The sequence below is a fragment of the Gavialis gangeticus genome, unplaced genomic scaffold, assembly GCF_001723915.1.
Source record: "Gavialis gangeticus isolate Ggan-Ray unplaced genomic scaffold, GavGan_comp1, whole genome shotgun sequence".
NCBI classification, from domain to species: domain Eukaryota; kingdom Metazoa; phylum Chordata; order Crocodylia; family Gavialidae; genus Gavialis; species Gavialis gangeticus.
The window spans coordinates 44894068-44916770 of NW_017729032.1; the positions used below are offsets into that span (position 1 = coordinate 44894068).

Here is a 22703-nt window from a genome sequence, read left to right on the forward strand (position 1 = left end):
AACAAGTATGAGGTACATTTCAGAATTGTCTAGACAGATAATTACCATGCACTGTTGGGAGAAGTAAAAACAATGGTACTGTATCTTTTAAAATTAGTGACAATCTATGTATTTGGGGGGAAAATTTAAGTGAAGGTCATTGCACTAATGTTTAAATTTCTAAAAAACACAGCAACTCTTTTAATGAATAAGATCAGTACCTTCTATGGCAGGGGTGGGCAAAATGTGGCCCACCAGGCCATTCTATCTGGCCTGCAGGGCCCCTAAAAAATGTAGAAAATTAATATTCATCTGCCCCCAGCTGCCTGTTACGCGGCCCTCTGGCTTGCAAAAACTCAGTTAGCAGCCCTCCACCTGAAATAATTGCCTGCCCCTGTTCTATGAGGTCCCTGCTATAAAGCAATAGTCACTTGGATGGAAATTTTTTGTAGACTTGGCTGCATCTGTAAATCTAGTCCTTATTTTCCTGCATTCTAAGTGCATTTTAACATGCTCTTTTCCTTTCCTTTTTTCTTTCTTTTGCATGCTTTCTTTTTCTCCTTTGAACATTAGGAGCAAAAACGTATAGATGGCACAACCCGGGAGGTGAAAAAAGTTAGAAAAGCCAGGAACAGGCGCCAAGAGTGGAATATGATGGCATATGATAAAGAGCTTAGACCTGACAACAGGTTGTCTCAAAATGTGTACCATGGAGCATCTTCCGAGGGATCATTGTCCCCAGATACTAGGTCTGTTTACAACAAAGCCCTTTGTTATACCATAGTTGAACCATTCAGAGATGCTGAGTATCCTCAGGTTTATTACAGATTGAGTATGTAACAATTAATGCAGAAAAAGCACAAAATAAAGATTTCAAACAGCCTCTGAAAACATTTTAAAGCTAATCTCTTTTAAATTTCTATATTCATGCCTGGTTTTTTATCAGAATTTGTTAATCCCAATATTCAGCTTTGTTGCACATTTATGGTGACTGTCACGTTTTGCTTTTGAATTTTTAGTAGGTGTAATTGCAGAAAGATTTAGATCTGCATTCAATTGATAGCATCACTTCTTCCTTCATTTTGTTTGGCATATTTATTGCTACCAACAGTTTCATACATACTTTTTTGTTCAAGATAACTTAATTATTTCAGAAACTAGTAATCTGTGAGAACTTGAAGTGCTTTTGTGTTCAAATAGTAAGTATTTTTAAATATTCAATGATATACATGGTTTTACTTTTAATAAGGTATTGAAATTGAGTATTCAGTTGAGTATTAGATGTTCTTTATCAGTATTCTGCTTGTATATGCACAAGCTGCCAAAACAGATGCATTGTGATTTTTCTTTTTAAAGCAAATTGCTGTAGAAAATGCTCTCCTCTGATGCACACATCAGGACTCATTTTCAGTGTTCTGCTCCTACTGTGTGTTAGAGACATCCTTTGAGCTCAGTGGGAGATCCATGCACACAGGGAGAATGAACATCTGAGCCTATTCAGCAAGTAGGTCCCACTAGAAATTTTTTCCCTTAATGTTTGTTCGGTTTGTTGTATTTAATTGCTGGTAGAAACAGATTCACTAAGTTAATGGGATCTGGTGAAAAAACAGCTATTTCATAATTCAGCTTAGTATTTAAGCTGTTTATTCATTCTGGCCAGCAAAAAACATTGAGTAAGAATTGGTTGATATTTTTGGTTCACTACCAAAGGAATCTGCTTAGAACCTTATTTCTTTAATGTTTGGGGGGGGGGTTGTGGGCTGTAGCATTCTGACATTTTAATTTTAACCCCTTGAAAGTAGAATTGCTGCTGTTTCACAAATGTCTTCAGAAATCTCCCCATCTATATTTTCACCATTTTATTTTAGTTTACCTCTGTTTCTAATGTAAATGTCTAATATATCCTGGTAATTACTCTGTATTTTTTTCTCAGTGGATCTCTCAAGTTAATGGTTTTAAGATGTTGATATAATAGGAGGATATTAGTGCCTTTGGCTCAGCTGCAAGTGATTTTCCTCTCCAAGCTGCTTCCTTTACAAATTCCAAGTCCGAATGTAGTCCTAGTAACAACCATAAGATTAAATAGTCACATTCAAATTATTTGTTTCTCTGCCTTTTCACCTCAAGTGTTGTCAAAACACATGTTCATGGTTCTCTGTGCACAGATGTTTGAAATGTCAGGAAAGCAATCTTAGGGAAAGAATTGCAATGGATACCTTTCTCAAGCATAAAGTGTAAAGACATATCATTAGGCAGTTAGGAGGGGTGTTGAATGGGTGGAGGAAAAAGGATTTATATGTACCATTCAGTTCATGGCAGGGTGGATAAAACTGGACTATTTAAAAATCTTTAAAATGATTTATTAAATTTAAATCAGAATTTTTATTTGTTTAATTTAACTTTTATAGTTAAATTTTCCTTTTTAAAAAAAAAAAGTAAACCAACTTAAAATGAGGTTTAAATTTAATACAGCATAGGCTAAGGTATATATTAATATTATCTATTAAAAATATTTAAGTAAAATATCTTGAGTCAATGAGCCTCTACCAAAACATCTGGAGTTAAGGGTTTATTTTCTTTTATATGACAATGAGGGTAAAAATATCTAACTGTTGAGGTTGAGCTTTAAAAATATGTATTAGGGGCTTGACCCTGCAAGGGATGTAGGTTCTACACTACTGGGTATAAAGGATCAGCAAAGTCATTACAGGTGTTGGAACCTGGCCCCTGACTCCAGCAGACACCATCATATGTACTCCTTGATCAGGATTATCCGCTGAGCCCACCTGGATGGTATCAAGCTCCTGTGTTATTCCTTCTACCTGAGCTCTATTTAGCTCAGCTCTTAAATTATAAATATTTTATTATTCTGCACCCATAATGGAGGCTTATTCTCATGAAAAACCAACCATCTACTCAGTAACTACTAACCCCCTGCTCAAAAGAAAGAGGGTAAACATTTTCAAAACAGCCTAGGTAAAAAAATGACTGTCTCATTTTAAAGAAAAGTAGGCAAATAGGAACTTAAGCTATAAAGACTTTCACCTAGGCATTTTAGAAATTTTTCCCCTGGGGACCTGAAAGAATTGCTTTAATTCACTAACCACAGTTCATACTTCTGATTCTATAACAGTTAACACTAGTGTTTAACGAATCAGTAAGTTGTAAATGTGCATCCTGTTCTGATTTAAAAAAAAAAAAAAAGTTTCTATATCCAAAATGTGTTTAATACATTTGAAGTGCTGGTTTTGTGTGTTTTAATTAAATTTAAGTTGCCATCTTAATACAAGTTGATACAAATGTGAGCAAAAAGTGAACCATCTAGTGAATAAGAAATATATATTTCACCATTTTATACTAAAATGTAGGATTGTACCACCATTTTATACTAAAATGTAGGATTTCTAACAATTCAAATGTTAGAATGTTATGTTTAGCTGTATATTATATATGTGTGAGCATGTATGTAGTATATGATATATATGTATGTGTATGCAGTTTTTGTACCTAGAAAATATATCACCAGACCTACTGTAAAAACTGTATTTAGTTGTAAACTAACATGTTTTAATTGTTATATCAACCAATGAAAATACACCTTTCTTAAAACAAACACAATATTTACTGGGAAACTTGATTTAAAAAAATCGGTTATTTAAATGAGCCTTTTGGCTTGCTGATTTAAATCTGTGATTTAAATCAATCTACCCTGGTTCTTGGCATGACAGTATTTTATGCTTCAGAATTTTAAAGCCTTATATTATGCAGAATTAATTTTTGGCAGATATGATTTAAATCATATTTTAATCATTGTATCGTGGAATTTCCATAAAATGTACTGTGAGTTAATTTTGTGGCAAAGATTAGGATGGGAAGGTGATTTAATAATTTGTATAAAATACTGTTTTAGTTTGATCTGTTATTTAGAGAATAATTGGAATGAAGCTATCGGATTGTAGATGGTGTTTCTACATTTGACAAGCTCAAAAAAATTGTCCTGTGGTGATGAGTGCCCTGGAGATGTTTATAAATACAATGCTTATCAATCAATATTGCCTAAAGTAAATATCTTCATGTTGCAATGTTGACATTAAAAGACAAAAAAAAATTCCTATTCCTGTTGTCTTGCTTTAGCTGAATGCTGAGGTTAGACAATTAAAAATTATTGTTAGTGTGATATCCCAGTCAAAGTTGCAAAGTGTAAAATTTAAGTTTCCAAACTGTGGCAGCTTATTTCAATGCATTTGTTATGCTTGTGCTTTAGAGGGAGAAACACAAGTTGAATCCAAACAGAAACCAGCAAATAAACGTGAGAAAAGTAAGAACAAGAAAAGAAGAGTGGGAGAGAAGGAAAATGGGCATTGAGTTCATGAGTGACGCAAAGAAACTGGAGCAGGCAGGAAGCATGAAAGAAGACAAAATGCCCAAAGGGTTTGTCATTTTTTTTGCTCAAAGCCCTGGCTTTTTGTTGCTTACCTGGCTCCCAGTCTTAAAAAAGATAAGTGCATTAGTACTCTTTTAACTGAATGCCAGACTGCACAGTTGCCTGTTACTAATACAGTACAGCTGCATGCAGTTGTGAAATTAAGACATCCTTTTGCTCCCTCTCTTGGGCTTTTATGACAAAACATCTTACACTTTGCATTTTTATGAACTCTCTGCTCGACTAATATTTGCATTTCTCAATTTCTCTTAGTCTTTCCAAGAAAACAAGAAAACTCTTTAATTGCTTTTTAAATTGGTTCTCTCTGCTCTGGTAATGTATAGTCTTCTATATAATTATGACTGCTTACATCGTTGCTTTCTTTTTCTGCTTCCATTATTAATACTTAGCTGGTTGGCCTGCAGTTATATAATTTGTAATTATCAAAAAATACTATAAATATGAGGAATGACTGAAAAAAATACTCTTCCTAGCTCTGCTTCTTCAATTTGATTTGTTCTAAAGTATTTTGCTGCAGAGTTAATATGCCAATGTATTGAAAAGAAGATACGGACCCTACAGATTAGGATTTAGTTACTCTATAGTAGTTTATTAGATTAATTCATTTTGAAGTTACAGAAATCTGAGCATCTTTAGCTGTTGCCACAATAATTGCTGCTTTTGTGGTTTCCATGGACTGACAGATGCTTGAAAACGAAAACAGGGAAAGCTGTTTTTATACTCTTATACTCTATATACTCCTTAGCATTAGTGATTAGATGTTCTGACAATATTCTGCTCCACTCATATAATTTGTTCTTCCCCATCCTATTGACTTTAATTGTAGGTCACATGCATCCGATGTTACAGATTATTCTTATCCTGCTACTCCAAATCATTCCCTTCATCAGCAGCCAGTAATGCCTTCATATGGAGCAGGAGATGGTCCACAGTACATGGGTGTATCCCAGGGTCATGAACATGAATACAGACCACCTTCTACAACAGTGCGACATGCTACCTTAAACAGACCTCAGCAACCACCTCCACCTCCACCTCAGGCTTCAGATGGTTCACACAGCTCCGTATCTTTGGTACCAGCAGACTATGGGTAAAACTCCTGTTTTTTACCGTTGTGGGTTCTTCAAAAGACCAGTAGGATGTGCATTTTTCCTTTTCCTAATACCCTGTACAGGTTATTTTACATGTTCAAAACGTGATGTAAATTGAGGTGGGTAACAATCTCTCATTCCGGTATAGAAGTATGAACGTTCGAATCAGTGTTATGAACTTGGGTGGTGAGATGCCAAAAATTGAAATACTGAATAATGTATTTAATATGGTTACATTAATAAGGCTGTAAAATACTAAAAGTTTCCAAAGCATTGCTAAAACATGGAATAATGTCAACAATGTCAACTATTGTTGAGAGACAGTTCATTGAAAAATATTCAGGGCTGCAAGGAAAATGTATTGGAGCATGATGCATGCAAAATGGAAAATCCTTTTTATATATATATATATAATATATATATATATATATGAGAGAGATTAAAATGGTTCTTGAGGGACATAAGACTAGAAGTGTCATCTTTGCTTGTGGATTCCAGTTCCCTGCTGCCACAGAAAACTATGTCAATAAATCTCATTTTGAAACATCAATCTCTATGTTAAAACTAGTTAAGTTATTGCCTCGCTCCCATTTCTATGGAAAGGTTGTTCCAGAATCTCATTCCTCTGTTGCTTAGAATCCTTCTTCTAATTTCCATCCTAAATTTATTCTTGGCAAATCTGTTTTTACCATCAGTGTCCTTTAGCTTAAATAACTATTCTTCCTCCTGAGTATTTAGCCTAGGATTTATTTTTAGAGAGTAATTGTATCTCCTTTATTACATTAAGCAATCTAAGCATTTTTGTCTCCTTCTCTAAGAAAGGCTCACCCTTCTTCTGATCATCTTAATAGAGAGCTGCAATTTATTCTTCTTGAACATGAGTGACCAGTTTTATACAGTTTTCAGATTCGATATTACTAGTGCCTTGTACAGCAGCATTCATACTTCTCTACCCCTGCTCAAAATATGTCCCCTGATGCATCATCCTAGAATGGCACATTAAGCCCAAGTCTGTCTTCTCAGCTAGGGACAGAAGTTACACACAAACCAGTTTAAGTGATCAGAAACTGGTTTAAATCTGTAAGAGAACAGAAGTTCAGTGCACTCAAACCTTTTTCAAAAAGGCTGAAAATGTTTTAAGATAAACCTGGTTGGATGTAGTGTCAAAGTTAACTGATTTTGGTCAAACCTGTTTATGAACAGACCAGTTTGGGCACATGGGGGTAGCCCATGGAGGCTTCCCCCACTCCCAAGTCAGGAGCCAGGAATGTGGCCAGAGGAATTGCCCTGGGGTCCCAGCTGGGGCCCAGGGAAACCACCAGGCCCAGCAGTGGACCCCCAGCTGGGGTGTGCCTGGTGCAAGGGAGGGAGAGAAGCCCACAGACCCCAGGTTGGGGGTCCAGTGCCAAGCCAGGGGGGTCTCCCACCCCCTCCTCAGCTGTCTGGCTGGGCCCCAGTCAAGAGCCAGGGGCAATTCTCCCTGGCCACACCCCTGGCTCAGGTTGGGATGGGAAGGTGGGAAAAGCCTCCGCAAGCTTCCCTACCTGTGCCAGGCAGACCCTGGCTGGGGTCTGTTGCTAGATCAGGGGTGATTTCCCCACTGCTTCTGGTGCATCAGTGTGCCAGGGAACAGGCACTGTGCCGCTCCTCCTACCCCTCCCCTGTACATCCTAGAGAGAACAATCCCTTCCAGTCATATTGGATTACATGTAAACTTTATTAATTTATCAATAATTTGCTATAGCCCGAAGTAGGACTTCCAGTTTCACTTTTGCTGCGTCGACCAGCATGCCGGTTAATAGAGCATGCCAGTTAATGAAGTGCCAGATAACATGGCTTTTACTGTAATTTAGAGAAAATTGAAAAGTTTGAATCAATTTAGCCTGGAGCTTTTTGACTGTCTGCACTTAGCTCTTGACTGTTTCCAGCTGGTATATTCCCAATTTATAGTAAAAAGTCTTGTTAGTCCTGAGGTGTCCTTTTAAACTCTTAAATCTCATCCCACTTCTATTCCAGTCCTCAAGATCTTTGTGAATATTTTTTGATCCACATCTGTCTTCAATGTGCTTCACAATATTTCCATCAATGAGTTCACCACCACTTTTGATGCAAAGTGCAAATTAGTACATAAGATCTCCCTCCAAACTAGTCCTTGAGAATACCACTAATAACTTCCTTCTATGTTGATAGTTCTCGTTTCAGTACAGCCCCTGTTGTTTCCTCTTGAGCCAATTTCTTGTGTACTTTACAATTCTTAAGATAATTGTTTTCTCCTAGTTAATATTTTCTATATGATACCATAACTAATACTTACCAAAGATCTTACTCCATTTCACTTGTTTAAATAGTCAGTTATCAAGGAAACAGATCTGATTTATTTGGCATGATCTACCTGTGATAAACCAGTATTGTATTTTATATAATTGTCCATTTTTTTATTTCTGTATCTTTTATTAACACAAATTTGAAAGAAAGGAATAGTATTGGATACTATGGAAGGCAGATTATCAGGTCTGGAGTTGTTCTGATTTGACAGATTTATTGAAAATCTTCACTACTGAACTTGTAGCTTAGTAACAAATACATATACATACTTACCTCACGGAGGTATTGGGGGCCTGAGATGCTATAATACAGTATTTGTAAAGTACTTTTAGTAGGAAAAGCAGCATATGAAGGTTACTTTTAAATTTCAACAGTTTTAGTGGACCTGTGTTTGTAATATGCTCTCATCTTGGCTTTATGATTAAGTCAAAAGAAAGCAGTGAGGAAGAGGAGGACCTGCCTATATTAGCTTTTCATACTAACTGTTTTTCAGGGACATAAGCAAGGTAGTTTAAGATTGCACTTGGACACCTAATAGGTGGACTAGGATCTAATCCTTCATGTTTAAACTTTATTTAGAAAACAACTCTTGTTAACAAGTATTTCCATGCTTTAATTTTTTTTTCTTTCTCTCTATCTCTGTCTGTCTTTGTCTGTCTGTCTACATATATATAATAATATATATAGGATGCTTCCAGCTCAGATAGTGGATTATTACAATCCTACAGGACCTCCCCCTCCTCCCCCTCCTCCTATGATTCCTTCAGCACAAACTGCTTTTGTTAGTCCTCTTCAGCTTCCTGTGCCACCGTCTCATTCTGGACTTATGACTGGATCTACTTATGCTGCTACTCCTCATCCTCCTCCTACTGGGCTAATTGTTACAGCTCCGCCACCTCCTGGCCCTCCTCCTCTGCCTCCAGGCCCTCCTGCTGCAGGTTCATCTCTCTCTTCCTCCCCAATGCATGCTCCTCCTGTTGCTGAGACAAAACGGCATGAAACCACACAGGCACCAATCAGTGATGCTCGAAGTGATCTTCTTGCCGCCATTCGTATGGGTAAGTAAACACTGAGAAAGATTGAAAATTATTCCTTTTTGCATGATGTGGCATCACCTAATGATTTGTTATCATGGCTTCTATTGCCAGCTACCCATAATTTCATCTTATGTTTGGCTGAGGGAAATATTTTGTTACTGCTAGTCCATCCTTGGTATTCTGACAGTTTCTGCTCCCTGGGTATGCAACTTTGGTTTTTCTTAGTGTTGCCCCACACTCATTGCCTGCTGTAGTGTGGAGACTATACACCAGTGGTTCTCAACTTTTTTAGGCTCCAGGCACGTCTCAGAAAATGCCAGTTCTTTAAATGTTCACTCATTTTTGATTACAGAAAAATAATAGAGCAATTCTTCTGTTGCACAATGCTCAGAAAAGACCACAACAGGTCAGAATGTTTTTAACCCTTGAAAGAATTTCCAGGCACTCCCTTGCAAGGTTCTCAAATCACTGCTACATGCCAGGTCCCATGTTCTAAGGCTTGAAAATGATTAGAAATTATTATTTTTGTTTATATGAATACAATCAAATGACAACATGTCCTGTGATGCAATGGGTAAATATACAGGTTGCAAGAAACCCCTTACAGGAATTACAAAAGCCAAATGTAAGTTACAGGGTAGTAGATGTTGCTTCTTTATAAGTTAAACAAATATAATGTTTGCTATGCCTTATGTTCAGTAATGTTTGTGTTAAGAAACCACAGCCCTTAATGTTTTCAGACACATTTTGAAACTGGTCTTTCTGAGAGCAAATGCCTTGCATTCATAAAAAGTTTTCATTTCAGCCCTAACAGGTGGTCATGAGAAGGTTACAGGCACCAGCTCCTGGGCAATTGACTCCAATCCACTTGGTCTTTTTATTTGTCTCTTACTTGATAAAGAAATTTTCATACCTAAATGGTGTACCTTCTCTGTACTACCTAAATATAGTTGTTAAACCTGCTGCTGCATTTTAGGTAGTACATTTAAAATTACATTTTATGTGCAGCAAACTGTTTCTGAATTTAACTGTTTGTCTACAGGAATTCAGTTGAAAAAGGTGCAAGAGCAACGTGAACAGGAAGCAAAGAGAGAACCTGTTGGAAACGATGTAGCAACTATCCTTTCAAGACGCATTGCTGTGGAGTACAGTGATTCTGATGATGATTCTGAATTTGACGAAAATGATTGGTCAGACTGAGATCTGTTCCACGTGCTATAGCAAAATTCATGACACTTGGCTGAAGTGGTCACGGTGTTAGTGGAATAGAAGTCTGGGTGTTGATACGTATTACAACTAATAATCTAAGCACTAAAAATGAATTGGTATTATTTGGAATGCTGTAGCTTAGCAACTCTGGTAATAATAATAATGTGATTACGCTTATGCAGATCCAAAAATTTTCTTACTTTCAGTATTTACTGCATAATACTTAAGTGCCACTAAATGTAGCAGATCATGTGCTGCACACAAAGTAGGCTGCAGTTATTGCACTGTTACAAAACCAGCATTTTGTTTTGTTTTCTTGATAATGAAGGTATATGGCATATTTTTACTTTACATTTCTTATTCTATATAATTTTGCAGACCTATTTTGTACTTGTGAAGCTGTCTGGTTGTTAGTCATTGAAGTCCTTGAAGAAGGTTATTGACACATGACTAAAAGATGTCTTCAGGTCCTTAGATTTTACCTTTCTAACATTTTTCAGAAGTTATGACCATCTTGAAATACAAGAGACAGTAAATAAGGGCAATTATAACAAGTGCAGAGGCTGTTCCAATGCGCTGGATTAATAGTCTGCTGGAGTGTGACAGTTGCTGCACTCCAGCAGCTTCCTGCATCTCGTATATCAGCATCCCTGTGCTTAAAAATGGTGATGGGGACACTTAAACTAAAACTCGTCAAATAAGCTTTAGTTCAAATGTACTTGCCACCATTTTTAAGTGCAGGGATGTTGATACACAAGACACAGCAGTGCTTTAATTAGAGTGGCTCTCAGAGGCGCTTTAATTAAATGCTGCTCCCCTCACCCTTGGAGTAGTGTAAAAATATACAAGTGGTACATGTAAAAATGCCCTAAATGTTTCTCCTCAATGGTCTTTTAAGTCATCTCTTGACTTAGTAGCTTGCACATGTATTTGGATTTGGAATTTTTAGCATTATATAATGTTAATTTTCTTTATGCATTATAGCTGTTTGAAAGTCTCAATTAGAATATAAGTTTTGAAGAGTAAATTCTTAAGGTTTGGTAATTATTTTGGGAGCAAGATGCTTACTAGGATTTTAGCTCTAGGTTGCTGGCAGCTGGGTTGATAGTATGAGAAGGTGGAACCGTAAAGTCAGCACGGAAAAATTTGCCCCTCTGCTATTATTGCTAATCCTGTTTCAGGGCTGAATGGAACAGTTTTAGTCCAGTGCTAGCTTTCAGATACATTTCACAAGTATTAAACTAAGTTTTTATTTCTATAGCTATAAATGTTTGTGGATAGGATTTGCTTATATTGTATGTGAGGAGTCATGTAACATTGCTTTCACTTTCTTATAGCACGCTCATTGAAGGTCCTTGATTTTTCTTGAATATATTTCTATCCCAGTATGTTCTATTTTATATAACTGGCAATGAACATGGTTTAATTGTTTAGATACAATGCTGTATATATTTTCATTATTTTTTCCCCTAGGAAAAGGGACTGCTATCCACTCTGCTTTTGCTATCTCTGTTCCCTTTAAATATAATTCATAGCTTATTCAATACAGTATTGAAATTTTAATTATTTTCTTCATATACTGTGACTCAGGCTGCTGCTTTGCCTAATACAGCTTTTTGGTGGGGCAGGGGGCTAGAAGAGGGAGAGGAAGAGGGTGGCTCTCTCTGTGTGTGTGTGTGTGTGTGTGTGTGTGTGTGTGTGTGTGTGTGTGTGAGTGTGTGTGTGTGTGCGCGCGCACGCGCATGTGCGCATGCGTGTGGGAGTAGCAGGATGGGAGAGGGGGAAGAATTTCTTTTTTTCTCCTTTCCAGGTTACTATTTTAATCTTAATAAAAGAAAAAAAATCAGTGTAATTCTATGTCTAATATTTGGTAAAGCTCCTTTGTTCTGCAAGGCCCTTCTGTTCCTAAAAGGAAGAAAAGAATTTATATCCTAACCATTTATTTTTATTTTTACCCAGTCTGAACTTCCACCCTTTTTCATCCCAGCCCATGCACAAGACTTGTCTAAAAATTTTGCCCAAAGAGAATTTTGTTTTTCACAAAATTCACTTGAAAATTATTGGCTACTTTATTACTATTTAAGGAGTTTCTGATTTTATAAGAATCTTGCATTATAGTAGCAGGGCAAAAATGCCTTCGCCTCAGTGTTTGTGTTTCATTGCCCATAAGGGCATTATCCTTTCAGATGTGAGCAATGGGAGCATAATGGTGAGTCACCAGAGCTCCCATTAACCAATGAGAGCCAAAGATGCTCAGCTTCCTACAGGATTAGGTATATATTTGTCTTTGCCTTAAAACACAGGGATAAATTCTTCTGTTGATTTTGTGCACTGAAGTCTATAGGTGTGCACATTGCAGGACAGTGGACCATACCTGGTAGTTGTTCTTCATTAACATGCACAAGACAGTGTTTGTGTTGGTCACCAGAATATAGTTATACAGTAGCTTGCAGAACACAATAATATTTTATGGGGTGAGCAAATAGATAAAAATGCAACTAATGCTGCAGTGTTATGTCACTGTATGGGTGGGAGAAATACTTTCCATAGTCTTTTTATATATATCAAGATAAAATAGCACATCACACAATTCTTTCCATTCTAATGAAATTTGATATGATAGAAAATATATTTTATGAGCAGAGTCTGAATGAACATCATGGAAACTTTGTAATTTGCATCAACTAATTTTAAAATGATAATCTGTGATCAGTTAAGGATAATTGGGATTTTTCAGCCACAGTAGCCAACCCATTTTTCTAAACTTGGGAGTATTGTCATTTCCTTTCAGTATTTTATCAGTACAAATGTCAATTAAATTTAGTGATGTAGACTAACTTAATCTTAGGTCATTTTTATCTGTTTGTATAGCTTACTCTGGATTGTGCAAATGTAACAAATATGAATAAAACCTCACTTTTGAGCCTTGTTTTTCTTTCCTTAAACTACAGAGTATAAGTTTTGCTGTTAACTTATCATTGGCTTTTGGTAAGTTGGTTACTAGCATAAATGGTAATGTGATACCTCTGAACTACTCTTGGTGAAGCTCACATAGTACTTCACATTTTTTGCATAAAGAGATGGATTCTTGATCATCATTTTTATAAAACTCTTCCTGAGAAGTTGTCCCATACAAATAGTTATATAAAATCAGGCTTTGTGTTTTCCTGTGGCCAAAAGAAAATATACCAAAGAATGCAGAAATGAAATTTATTTTAAGTTTCTTTAGAACGTAAGAAAATATCTTTTGAATTGAATTAATTTTGCCTTAAGAAAACTGTCCAAGACTTCCTTTTCAAAAGGAGACATTAGGAATATGCATGTATGTGTTATGCTTACACAATATTGTTACCATGTTAAGACACTGAGATGTATAGTTTTAACCAGCTGTTAAACGTGGGAGAAGAAGAGGGTGAACATGGTGTACTGCTCCACCCATGGCCCTGGAGACACCATTGCACTGGTGCACTGGCTTGAGTCTAACTGAAATGTGCTACCATTCTGTCCTCTGTGAAAACAGATTTTTGTGGGGACTGCAGCAGCCTTCAGAGGGGGCACTTTAGGGCTTCTGTTTCTCCTACCCCTTTGGTTTAAACAGCAGTAGGCATAAGTGTTTGGCTAGTATATAAGAAGATACCACTTTCTTCAGTGGCATTTCTATTCCCCTGGTCAGTGTGGCAGTAAATACTTGGGCTTTGCCCAGAATAGAAGTGTGTGCCATATGTCCCACAACCCAAGCACCAATGGTGGCTGTTTAACCCTCCTTATGAAAGAATGGTAGTTCAGCACATATCTCTTCCCAGCAAAAGGGGGTGGTAGTTTTGTCCTTCCTGCGGCTGCTGGCCTGGGGGAGCTGCTTATACTGCAATTAGAACCAGTGCTGCTGATGTAATGAGGATCCATGCGTAGGGTGGAAACAAAATGGTAGTGGCCATAAAGTGCCAGCTTGCAGCTGTTTGCTCAAACACTATGATTCAAGTGCTAACTTCAGATAAGGGATAATTTAATTTTCAGAATGTTCCTTCTACAAAGAACCTTCCTAGAACCATCTGCTGCTGCATACTAATGTGTATCTGAATTTTATGATGCCCTCATGAGGAAATATTGTCATTATTAAATTGCTTTAGGCAGTGACTTGGGGATGCTGGAATATTTGAAGAGGTACACATCTGAGATGCTGTATATGTATGTTAAAGATGATGCATTAGTGGATGAATTTGCTAAATAAAATCCCATGCCACATTTAAGGAATATTCCAAAACACTCCAAGCAGCAAGTAATAATCCATGAAAGGGTATATTATTATTCAAAATATGTGACTCAGCTAACTGTGGTTGGATGGGGAATTACTGTAGTACTTTGGGGCTTAAACGTTCAGCAGCTTAAAGTTCTGGGGCTTTTAAGAACTTGGTTAAAATAAACAAACACCTTTCCAACAGGGATTAAAATGTAGATCTTATCAAATAAGATAAATTTTAAAGATCAAAAGGGTCCATAATCAAGTCTGACTTCCTGCATAACATGTTTCAGGAATTTCAGTATGGGTCACAAATTTCTGCATCAAGCACATAACATTTGTTTCTTTTAGAAATACATACAGTCTTTAAGGACTTCAAGAGATGGAAAGCCAACCATGATAGTCTGAGTAAGTTGTTACAATGGTTAATTATCCTCGCTGTGAAAAATTGGTGCCTTGTTTCTATCTACGTTTAACTTTGTTCTTCAATCACTGGCTTATATCTCTTTCTGCTAGATCAAAGACCAGTCTGTCTGAACATCTCTGACCCATTTCAGAGGGCCAGCTGCACCAACATATAAGCCCTCTGAAACATGCTAAAAGCAGCTGAAGCACTCCAAAATAGTACCTGTTCTTTTTGAACGAAGTACTGTTGTGACCTGATTCACCTTTTTTACATGTGCACAGAGACAGAGACGGAGAGCCTGCCAGCTTCCCAGATGCTAGGCCCCATTTTAGGTCCCAGGTGCTGCCAAGTCCCGCTGGGACACTCCCCCCCCCCGCCACCCCTTTGACAACCAGACCCTTGCTTACTCGCTGTGCCATCTGATCTGAACTTAAACTGGAGCTAGGCTTGAACTTCTGCCAACTCCCAGGGGAACCTGGGTTGGGCCTTCCAGCCCTAATTCTTTCTACCTCTTTGCTCAACTTTGAGGGAGAAAGGAGAAGTTTGGGGGATTTGGGGTTGAAAAATTGGGATCACTGGTGAGGAGCACCCTCCCCCATCACTTTTATCCTGCTTTACCTCTCCACTTGAGAGCTGCCTGCTCTCCCTTCTCCTTTCTGTGGGGGTGGGAAGGAAGAGTGGGGAGTGGAGCTGCAGGTTGGTGCAGCCTCCTCTACCATCTCCTGGCTGGTGCTAGAAACAGCTGCAGCATTTTGAAATGTCCTAGCCAGGAAACAGCACAGGGGCCATACGTACATTTCCCCAGCTGTAATTATGCCTTTTTAAAGCATTTCCATGTGCATTTCACTTGCACCTTTTTTGAAAGTTGCTTCTGTCCACAACTTTAAATGCATATAAAATGGCTTAAGTGTCTCTTGGCAACCTGTGTTTTGTTTAGAACTTAATTCATAGTTGTAGCTGTTCTCTGAACTCTTTCTAACTTTTGAACAGAAAACTTTCCTTCACTTATGGTTGTAAAATTAATGTAAAACTTGGCTTTGCAGTCCTTTTGTCAAAAGAGACTAAAATTATTACCTGCTTGAGCTTTCTTCTGTCAATATTTGGTTTTAAAAAATAATTCCTTTTCTGCCACTGGGCAAAACTGGTATTTTTTAAATGTCTTAATGTAAAACAAGAGAGTCTTGGAGAGCTGGAAGTCTGGAGGTTACTTGCCTAGGATGGGAAAACACAGGTTCAAATCCCTGCTCAGAATGTGAGCAGAGTGTTAGCTTTTAGGCTAGTGTCTGCTCTCTCTTGTTTTGACCATAAATTCCATCTGAGAAGTCTTCCTGAGGAAAGTTTAATTAAAAAACTGATTGGTACAAGTTCAGATTTCAACAAATCAGCATTTTCCAGTGAGACCCTGTTTTCTCTAAATATTTCCTACCAGTCCCATTGTGTGCACAAAGGCAATGCTCCTAAGGAAGGGTTTTGTTATTAACAGTACTCAGAACAAGTTTTCCAGAGCAAAACCTCTTCATATACTACCAAAACCAGTACGAATAAAGTTGTTCGTCAAAGGTGGCAGAGATCCAAGAGCTAGGTTTAAAACTTTTATTGCGCAATTTGGTAATAGGGCTCTTGTTTTCATCACACTGAAAAGAGCCCACATTATAAAACCAGCATTAAACATGCTTGCGACACAACTGTGATTAAATAAGGTTATTTATGTAGTGTGGAAAAGTCTTATAGTTCATTGGGAAAATTAATTAATTTCTGCTAGGTTCCCCTGACAATTCCCGCCTTTCTGGGCATGCTGCTCTGGTTTTACTTATACTCAGTTAAGCTTTCCATGCCTGATTGAAACTGAATTCAAATAAGTTAGGATCAAGACACCTATTATAACCACAAAGTTAACTAATTAACTCAGCTTTTCTGGATATATTTTGTTTAAAAGTTGTTTTAATCAAATCAAGTTGATAAAGGCAAGTTTGTGGTGTTGGATCAGCTGTGGTTTGAAGTTAGGGCTGGTGATTGGTATTGATGTGTATGTCAACATACCATATTGCTTTCTGCAGTTTTAGTGTTTGCTTTTCATTTTTGAATATTTGAGATCCTAATCTCAAGTGATTATGTTGACATGGCTTTCATTTTCAATGTGCAGCAAACCAATCCAGTAGCTCGAATGAGGGGATAGAATCTGACTAGCTTAGAATAAAAAGTTCAAAGAACAAACTCAAAAACAGAAATACATTTGTAGCATGCAGCTGAATTAAGGAAGGATGGAAATGTGAAGGGGAAAAAAAACTTTAAAAAGAGCAAGGACTGAGTCTTAACTTTTGAAGTTTCTCCCAACTATTGACTTTGCAGAAAACGTCAGTGCAATAGCAGAAGTGTGCTGGTTGGGTATATGTGGGGTCCTAATTGTATTTCATTTTCTTAGATGATAAAGGTGTCTAGTTCTTGTGCTTTGTGTTCCATTAGTTGGAAATGTATGATGTCTTTACCAGTTATTTTAAGGTCTTTGCTTCAGTGTAATTATCATCTCATTTTATTCTTTTGACTGAAAGGATCTTGCAGAAGCAACACTGTAGCCTTTTGTAGTTTTGCCTTAGCTAGGTGTTCTGCTGCTTCTATATCTATCTCAGCCTGCATATATCCTTTTTAGCAGAGTTGCTTCTGCTCCTGACCATCCTCTGAGAAAGAAAAGTTTTACAACACAGAAGACCTTCCCAGGAAAGTGAACTCAGTCTTAAGCAGAGGTCTAGGCATGTAGACGTCTCTTGGGAGACAGTGCTATGAATAATACCTATTTCTTAAGTAACGCTTTTCACCAGCAGATATCACAGTATTTCATAAAAGAAATCAATATCATGGGGAAATTAAGGCCCAATGTCACCAAATGACTTGCCGAAAGCCAGACTGACTTGTCAGGGTTTGAATTGGAAATTCTGAGCCTCAGTCCAAGGTCTGTCTACTAAGTTGGTCTGCTTCCTTCATCTTTGACCTCTTGGTTTCCCTGTTGCTAAGGGCAGATCAGTGCATGAAGGTTGCATGATGTGATTTTATGAAAAAGACAGATACCGTAATGGAAGCTATTTCATGGAATCAGTTCTGTTTCCTGTGGGGAAAATAAAATGGCTTCTGGGAGCAAAAATAAAGATACAGCATCTACAGAGAGAGACACAAGAGAAAATACCACGTAAAAGGAAGTAGCAGCACTGCCAGCAAATCTTCTGGTTCTAGGCCTATTTAATCCAGCTTGTTTGCATTTTGAATAATTTATAAATGCCATTAAATGAGCATCAAAGACAATTTATGGGACTGGTATTGGCAGTGTCAGGCATGTGCATAATGAGGTACTGGACAAAGGACATTTCCTTTAGTGTCAGAAAGGATTATGGGTATGAATGGACACATCTCATTAAAGCAAATTACTGATCAGTCTTGGAGTCATTAAGGGACATTCAGGATGAAATCAGAACCATGAGTGTAGCTGTTTTCCTTTGTAGCTGTTTCAAATAATGTTCTGTCTAGCTCTTGAAAACTTTACTTGATTCACCTTTTTATAACTCCTATTTGTTAAGTACATTCTCATACAGTTTAATTTTATTTTCTTAAATGAAATACATGTAATGCTTAACAGGAAAGCTGAGGAGCATGAGGAAGCCTGGGAGCCTGCTGGAATGGTCTGTATGACTTGCACCACCACATCCTAGTATAGAAGCTGCTGTTCTCATGATGTATGTGGACATCCCAGATTGCATTTGTGTTCCCAGCCAAGCTGCAGCAAATAACAGAAATGTCTGCAAAGACATGACACCAGTATTTATTCAGGAATATTACAAGGAATGTCTGTAATGCATGAGAGGTGGTGGCAGTGGTTATATAATAGCATTAGAAGCTCTGACTATGGTACAGTTACAGAGGTACCTCATATCATTAAAACAGCATTGTCTGGGGGACAGAACTATGGGCCAAATCTAAAACACTCTTGGACTTTTAAATTGTAGCTTAATTGGAATTTAAATGCCCAAGACCAAGACTTCTATCCTCAAGAACCCTGCCTTTCTGCCTCCAACTTTAGACTGCATAGGCATACAACATACACATTTTCACCAGTTCCCTAGGCACCAGGAGGTCTGCTACTGCGCATGCTCAGAAGTGTTGCCATCTTGGCTGAGCTCAGCTGAATGCCTTCTCACATCTAACACATTAGGGATTTGAGGCACAATCCAATAGGCATACCCAGAGAGCACCTACTGTGTATCAGAGGCATTGAATTCAGCACAAAGTATCCACAGCAACCACAGCCAGTGTTAGTTAAGCATGCAGCCCAATGAGAAGCTGATGGTATCTACTTTAAATAGTTTTATAGTTCACCCAGGAAATGGGAGATGTGGGTTCTAGGACTTCCTTGGTCTGAGGATATTTAAACCGACAACTCTCACCCTGCAAGAAAGTACTCTTAACCACCTGATTACAGACTAGGTTGGAGGGCTTCCCCTCCTGCCATCCTTAACCTGTTGATACTGGACCACCAGGAACTAGAAATGCAAGATTGGTGGAATTAGAGAAAAAAGCAGGCAAGAGGGAGCCTGCCTCCATAGATTAGTGGTGAGGATGCTCCTCTGGAAGGGAGAAGCCTGGGTTCAAGTCTATCCAGTGGATGATAGGCAGCTTAGGTTTGTCAACTGTCAGTATATTTACTGGATGCCAGTAAAAAAAAAAAAAAAAAAAAAGGTTAAAAACGGCTGTCAGTAAAGTCTGTGAACTTTTAGCTGCCAGTAAGCAGTCACAGATTGATTGAAGGTGTGATGCAGCATAGCAGCACCACCTGGTCTCTTGAGCAGGAGTGCAGCACCCCTCAGGGAGCATTCTCAGCCATGTGCTGCTGCTGTGGTGGCTGCTGGTGCACCCCACGCTGCCTGAAATACTGCTGGGTAGGGGTGTGCGAAGTGGGCAGTATTTGATTCAGATTTGGCCCGATTTTGGGGGACAGTGATTCAATTCAGCTGGATCCGAATCTGAAGATTTGATTCTGATTCGGAGAATCAGCAATTTGGCCATAGACACCGCTTGATTTGTTTTTTCTACGTACCTTGAGTTACCAGACATGGCTTGTAAATGCTGAGCTGGTGGGGTAGATGAAGTATCCCACAGGAGCATGGGGGGTTTGCCACCAAGCGCATAGAGGACCCCCCTGTGTGGCCTCCTGGCTTGGCGATCAGCCATGGGGAGGGCCAGGTGCCCCTCCAGACCCAGGAGGCACTGGGAGGGGGGGTCTCCCATATGCTCCATAGTGGACCAAAAGTACTTCTGGTCCACTTCCGGGTTTGCCGCTGAGAGTGCCTGGGACCTCCCTGCGGTCCCATAAGATGCTTCTTCCACCCCACCATCTCGGCGTTCACAAGCTGCACCTGAATTGTCAAATCTCTCTGAATCGAATTGGAGGCTTCCAATTCGATTCGGGAAGATTAATGGATCTCCTGATTCAATTCGGATTTGAAGATTCAGCCACCGAATCGGGGCAAATCTCCTCCAAATCAAATCAGCGACTGAAGCTTCACCCAGCCTTACCTGGGTCACAAGCAGGCTTCTTCAGGGGTCTGTTTGAGGAAGAAGAGAGCAGGGCTGACAGGGATAAGGCTGGGAAGGTTTGTCTGGGGGGCAGCATGGTGCAGTGTGCAGTCAGGGACATCAGTGTGGGGGCAAGTAGGTGGGCACTGATGTGGGGAGGAACAGCACAGTGCAAAACCATCACTGCAGCCAAGCAGTGTTACTAACCCAAGAAATATTTTTTTTACTGCAAACATTTGATGCATGTTTTTACTGTTATGTTTTTGGTGTAATGTATATGAAACTCTCTTGTAAGACCCTGCCCAGCTAATAGGCCCCAGATAGAAGGTCTGGGTTCAAATTTAGGGGTCAACCATAGTAAATAAGTTTGGCTGTCAATAAAAAACTTGCAGATTTTTTGTAAAAAAAAGAATTCTTGGGTTGGCAACCCTGCTACTAGCACATTGCCAGAGACAGTTACCTGTACAACAGGGATGTCAAACATGGCTTGCAGGTCTGATTCTGCCCACAGAATCTCTTGATCTGGCCCATCAGGCTATCAGAGGACACTGGTAGTTGTACTGTTTGGCCCCAGTGGGCATGGCCATCATCAGCAAACTTGGCTTGCTGTTACCATACCCTATGCTGGTTGCACTCTTGCCGTCCCTGCCCCTGCTGGACATCTGTACCACTGCCACTCCCCTGACAGTCTACACTGGCCCTGATGGACCTTAAAATACCCTTGCCACCGTTGGACCCCATTCTGCTGCCTTGGGCTGCTGCAGCAGCTGTGGTGTCATGGGTTGTGTTCTGCCCACAAGGAACCAAGCAGTCTGGATCAGGGTTGGTGCCCCAGTTGAGATTGACACTCCTGTTAAATAGGAAGAGACAATTTATGTATCTAAATCTAGGCAAGGATTTCAGGCTGTGAATCCTAATTTCACATAGGTCCCAATCTGCTACCTGAGTCTCGAAAAGAAGTGGGGTTTAAGGCATGCAGATCTCTTGTGCAGTCCTTCTCATTATTGAGGTTTTCTCCTGCTTCTCGTGCAGAACATTGTGAATCTCAGTCTCAAGACACTGAAGTTTTCCCATTTAGGGGGTATGGAACTTGGCCATCTCCCCAGAAAATTGCTCTAACCAGCAAGCAATTTGCTAGTCTGGGTGGGAGGACCCTCCACTCATCCTTTTAAAACTGGGTCATTTCTGTTGAAGGGAGTATGAAATTCATGAGGTGAGGAAGAGGGAACACAAGAGAGAATGTTGTAGTTCAGGATGTCAAAGATGTAGATCTTCCATGGGACTCCCAGTGAGGTTTATTTCTAAATTCCCAGGTAGGGCAATGACTGTGTTAACTTCATTTTGCCATCTACCCTGCCACTACTGCAAGGATCCAGCCTGAGAGAAGCCCTGCAGTCCAGCACTGAACCAGAGGAAGTGACTGATTTTGACACCCCTGCTGTAGCTCTGATGAGGGGGAGCCTTGGACTAGAACCGTGGTCTTGTCACTGTTTACAAATTTGATGTAGTGCAACATAAGCTGTTCTGTGGCCAGAAACTAGGTTTCCTTTCTCCCAGGATAGTTACCATCACAGGTCATGCTTCTTTGGGAGCTGTCGTTAAATCACAGTGTAAGTGACAAGGTGTGCCTTATTTCCGGTGTCATAAAATGGCAAACCAGCTGTAAAACTGTTCCATATATACTGTAGAACAATGTTATGGCTGGGTTGTATGGTGCCTTGAATTGAATGTGTGGCCAGGCCAATAGTCAGCTGATTGTTGCTTTGGGCTGGGGACCATGCTGAGGTCTGAAACCGGCTCCCTCTGAATTTGCAAGTAAGGCGTGTGATGCCTGATTCCAAAATTGTGTCTCTTGCTATGCACGTATTGGGATTGGGCATCAGATCTTATGGCATGTTTACATGAGTGTCTGTCAGGGGCCTATAAGGGGCAAAACTCAATGTATAAAAATGAGACTACCAAGTAAAAATATGAAAGTAGTGTTGTTTTTGTACATAGCCTTGTTAAGGCCATTGCTAAACTATTGTGTTCAGTTCTGGATTTCAGACTTTAAGAAGAATGTAGAAATACTGGAAAGAGGTCAAATGAAGGCCACGTAAACAGCCCATTGGCTGGAAAGTCATTTTACAATGTGAAGCTTAAAGAGCTCAATCTATTTAGCATATTGAAAATAATATTAAATGGTAACCTGATATTTTTGTATAGAAACTTATTCACGGGAAAGATACTGGATACTGGAGGCTTTTCAATTAGAAATTAAACACATTTTTAAACGGTGGAAGTAATTCAATATAAGCCCATCCAATGGAAGAAGGTTGCCATTATTAGGGGTCTTTAAAGAAAGATGAGAAAAATTTCTAAAAGATATATGTTGATCCAGTTCCTGGAGAAAAAAAAATTGTGCTCTGCATGTACA

At 39.0% G+C, this 22703-nt stretch overlaps 1 protein-coding gene across 4 annotated transcripts in view; it reads left to right on the forward strand.

Annotated features, from left to right (window-relative positions):
* The window catches only part of WASF3 (WAS protein family member 3), a 169232-nt gene extending 158506 nt beyond the window's left edge, over positions 1-10726 (forward strand). For 3 of the 4 annotated variants that reach the window (XM_019525202.1, XM_019525204.1, XM_019525206.1), the window contains 4 exons: positions 553-728; positions 5250-5513; positions 8527-8897; positions 9919-10726. In XM_019525202.1, the coding sequence (XP_019380747.1) occupies positions 553-728; positions 5250-5513; positions 8527-8897; positions 9919-10076 (969 nt within the window). In that variant the 3' untranslated portion in view covers positions 10077-10726. Of the gene's footprint in view, positions 1-552; positions 729-4243; positions 4411-5249; positions 5514-8526; positions 8898-9918 lie in introns of all 4 variants that reach the window. The other variant, XM_019525205.1, reaches the window with a different exon arrangement.
* The last annotated feature ends 11977 nt before the right edge of the window (positions 10727-22703 follow it).